The sequence below is a fragment of the Mastomys coucha genome, unplaced genomic scaffold, assembly GCF_008632895.1.
Source record: "Mastomys coucha isolate ucsf_1 unplaced genomic scaffold, UCSF_Mcou_1 pScaffold18, whole genome shotgun sequence".
Lineage (NCBI taxonomy): Eukaryota > Metazoa > Chordata > Mammalia > Rodentia > Muridae > Mastomys > Mastomys coucha.
The window spans coordinates 111,793,650-111,798,006 of record NW_022196900.1 but is presented as its reverse complement, the minus strand read 5'-3'; the positions used below and the strand labels follow the sequence as shown (position 1 = coordinate 111,798,006).

The following is a 4,357-nucleotide window of genomic DNA, read 5'->3' as shown; positions in this document are numbered from 1 at the left end:
CACACACACACGCACTGATGCCTCTACATGCACTCCCATGGTAACTACACCCACCTATCACACACACACACACACTGATGCCTCTACATGCACTCTCATGGTAACTACACCCACCTATCTCACACACACACACACACACACACACACACACACACACACACGCACTGATGCCTCTACATGCACTCCCATGGTAACTACACCCACCTATCACACACACAAGCACACAAGCACACAAAGCCCATACATACGCACGCACACGTGCAAACACACACACACACACACACACACAAGCATATATGTACACACACAAGCACACAAGCACACAAGCACATATACACACACATGCGTGCATGTATATACACAAACACACAAACACACACACACACACACACACACACACGCACACACACAAATGCATGCACGCACGCACGAATGAACTCGCTACAAGCATGTGAGAACCACACCTATGAAGTACTTACCTCCTCGGAGCTCATGCTAGCTGAAGGCACCTTATAGACCAGACAGCGAGAGGGGTTGTGCTGTACCCCGCCCTGAAGAGGCAGTGTCACCTTTCCTGGGGCCGCTTCCAGACTTGGGTTCCAAACAGCCCATCGAACCATGTGCATGCACGCCAAGCTGGACACTGAGGTAGACGTGCTGGCCTGGAACGGGAACAAATCATGGCCACATGAGACAGTGCAGCAGCCACCTGACAGGGCATCAAGCCAGTGATGTCACACACACAGCCATTCCAGGTGCTCAGAGCAGCAAGGGGCCAGGGCCACCTGTTCCACCCGAGGGGGCTGAGGCAGGAGGACACAGCCTTTCCTGACACCCACCACTAGTTTCCTATGGCTCATGGCAGCAGGGGCCACTGTAACACTCCACTCCTCAGGGACCTTTCTCATATCTGTAAACCCTCAGATACTTGCCAACTTCTCAAATGCATCAGGAAAATTAAAGTTGCATCTGTGTTGCTGAAGCGAAGCTTTGAAAAATAATGGAATGTGTAGTATGTATGTGTATGTGTATAAAAATGTAAGGGAGAAATACATGTATATGTGTATGTGAGTATGCATGTCTCTGTGTGTATATGCATGTGTATATGTGTGCTTGTGTCTCTGTGTGTATATGTGTGTGTATATGTGTGTGTAAATGTGAGGGAGGTGTACATGTATTTACCTGTGTAAGTATGTATATGTATATATGTACATGTATCTCTGTATAAATGTATATGTTTGTATGTGTATGTATATATGTATGTGTGTAAACATGAGGGAGATGTACATGTGTGTATATGTGTATGTGTATGGGTGTGTATATGTATATGCGTGGATGTATCTCTGTATATGTGTGTATATATGTATGCACATGTGTACATGCGCATAGGTATGTGTACACGTATGCATATGAGGGTGGAGGTGCATGATCAACTTAGGGTTGCCAGCACACATCTTCACCAAAGCCTGAGAAGCTGAGTGTGTCATCCTGAAGAACGCACACAGAGTCAGAAAAGCAATCCGCTGTTTCGTGGATCAATCCTCCCACCTTCTCAGTGAGTGGCCGGATGAACAAGGCTGAGGCCAGAGGAAACCCTGGGCTCAGCTGCCATCTGCCATCTGCACAAAGTCATCTCTACAAATCCAGACATGGAGCTCAGCTCAGGGATGTACCCTGAACTTGTCCCTTTCGTCCTCTAAGTAAGATTACAGCTGAGTCCCAGGTCTTTGTAGAGTACGGAAGTGCCACTCGGCCCACCAAGAGGTGATGGCTTTCAATGGAAGCCCTGATTGGCAGATCCTGGAGCTGTCTGGGAAGGTGAAGACCCCCAAGGTCCATGGGAAACTGTCAGATCACAACAAGGTGGCCTGTGTAGAACCGCTGACCCAGAACCCCAGCCTGGAAGGCGGGGGAGGGACTGCCAGCCTGCTTCTCACTGGGACGAGCAGCCTCCGCCACCATGCGCCCCAAAGCAACAACCCCATGGCGGTAGGAGGCGAGGGAGTCTGAACACAGTACTGCCCCCTCCTAGTACTCTTCATGGGTAGCTGACCAGCTGGACACACAGGTTAGGCACACACCAGCTGAGATGGCTCACGGCCCTAGGCAGCAGGCTGTGGTTGGCCAGGTGCAGACAAGGGTCCCTGAAGGCACAGACCCAGTCAGCAGCACAAGCTTGGAGCGGGGAGCGGGGGACACAAACCCGGGTGGCCTGGAAGAGGGGCCTGGCACACAGGACAGCACACACTTCAGCAAGAGTCAGCAAGGGCAGCAGGGCTCTGGCCCTGACCCAGGTCCTGACAGCCTAGACACAAGGCTTGGCCGGGCTACTGTCACTGCCAGACATGGGTACACCAGGGTGCCAGGCGGATACCACGCACTCACAAGAACGTCTCTGCTCAACCAAACCTCCACCAAGTTCAAGGGTTAACCAATCTGAAGCACAAAGTGACCCGGCCCTTGTTCCCGCAATGAGATTTTGCCTGCTGTGTGTTCTGTATCAATAAGAGAAGACCCCAACCCAGCAGTTCTGACTGCTGTCTTGCTATGCACCCCGACTTCAAACCGTGAGGAACACGGGGCATGCTGGGCCTTCCCCACAGCCAGATGGTGGGTCTGGGTACTGCCACACTCTCACTCCTGTCGGTGTCAATGGGGTTTGGGTCCCTGACCACCGGGGGAAAAAAACTCAAAGTATAAGCAAAGAATCCAGAAAGTGGGAACCTTCAGCATCAGACTACACCACACAGGGATCTGCCTGCTTCTACCTTGCTTCATGCACCACCCTGCCCCCCTCCACCCTGCCCCCGCCTCCACCCTGCCCCCGCCTCCACCCTGCCCCTGCCTTCATGGGCAGAACAAATTTTAGAAGGCAGTGGGTAACTGCAGGGCCTCAGTCAGCACGGTGAGGGATCCACTCCTCTCAAAGTACGCTCACTACACAGGGAGCTAGAGCACTCACCAATAAAACACCCTAAATCAGTAGCGGCTGGGCAGCTTCTATAAACACAGCCGCTCATGGTGGTGGGATCAAAAATAAAACAAAATCCAAGTGTCCCTGAGATTGGTGCAATACCTTCTGGCTTTGTTTCTCAAAATAGGTGATCCTGACTTCTACTTTTCCAGTTTCACGGTTCTCTGTGGCTGTTTAGTCCTTGATCAATAGAAATCTCTTCTGTGTGGAGTATCTGTCAGTCAGACAGACGTCCACTTTTGCTTTTGTCTTTAAGAAACTTTACCAAAAAGAGATGATTTGTGAGCTAGTAATCACTTCTGAGACTCAACAGGAGGAACACGCCTGCCGAACCTTGCTGTGGCCAGTGGATCTGACTGTGGCTTCTAGAGATGTGAAAGCAAACCCTGATGCTTGGACTCCAGCCTTGGCGCTTTGCGCCGCCCGTCCTGGTGGCTATCCTCAGATTATCACGAAGAGAGACGGTCCTCTTGTTCCTTTAGTTTTATCTCCTCAGATGTTTGCTGAGGACTCTTTCCTGCTGTCTGGACCACTATGCCATACATGACCACTGCATGATCAACTTAGGGTTGCCAGCACACATCTTCACCAAAGCCTGAGAAGCTGAGTGTGTCATCCTGAAGAACGCACACAGAGTCAGAAAAGCAATCCGCTGTTTCGTAGATCAATCCTCCCGCCTTCTCAGTGAGTGGCCGGATGAACAAGGCTGAGGCCAGAGGAAACCCTGGGCTCGGCTACCGTCTGTCATCTGCACAAAGTCATCTCTACAAATCCAGACATGGAGCTCAGCTCAGCGATGTACCCTGAACTTGTCACTTTCGTCCTCTAAGTAAGATTACAGCTGAGCAATTACTGATTACTGCTGGGACAGTGGCATTCTGTCTGGGAGAGTAGGGAGGAGCCACCCACACTTGCTCACACTTGGTACCACTAAGGCCACTTCCAGAGACAGGGACGCGCCCAGAGGGACAGAAGCCTGGATGCATGAGACCACGTCAGGCCCCTGGCTGAACACAGTTTAGAAAGACAAACTGCATGGTGGGTTGTCTCTGAATGCTCCCAACATTACACCAATCACAGAGAAGACCAAAAAGCAGAGGGGGTGGGGGGGCTGCACTGGGAGAAAACTCCATCAGTACAATGCTTGCTAAGCTTGATCTCTAGAGCCAATGTTTAAAGAAGAGGAGAGAGGAGGAGGAAGAGGAGGAAGAAAAGGGAAAGGAGGAAGAAAAGGCAGAGGAGGAAGAAAGAAAAGGAAGAGGAGGAGGAGGAGGAAGAGGAGGAAGAAGAGGAGGGGAAGGAAGAGGAGGAGGGGAAGGTAGAAGAGGAGGGGGAGGAGGGGAAGGAAGAGAAGGAGGAGGGGGAGAAAGAGGAGGAGGAGGG

At 51.3% G+C, this 4,357-nt stretch overlaps 1 protein-coding gene across 8 annotated transcripts in view; it reads right to left on the bottom strand.

The window, feature by feature from the left end:
- The window catches only part of Nphp4 (nephrocystin 4), a 91,858-nt gene that overhangs the window by 49,833 nt on the left and 37,668 nt on the right, over positions 1-4,357 (bottom strand). For 7 of the 8 annotated variants that reach the window (XM_031379634.1, XM_031379637.1, XM_031379638.1 and 4 more), the window contains one exon: positions 480-662. The exons of the other annotated variant lie outside the window; for it this stretch is intronic. In XM_031379634.1, the coding sequence (XP_031235494.1) occupies positions 480-662 (183 nt within the window). The remainder of the gene's footprint in view (positions 1-479; positions 663-4,357) is intronic. 8 annotated transcript variants of the gene reach the window in all.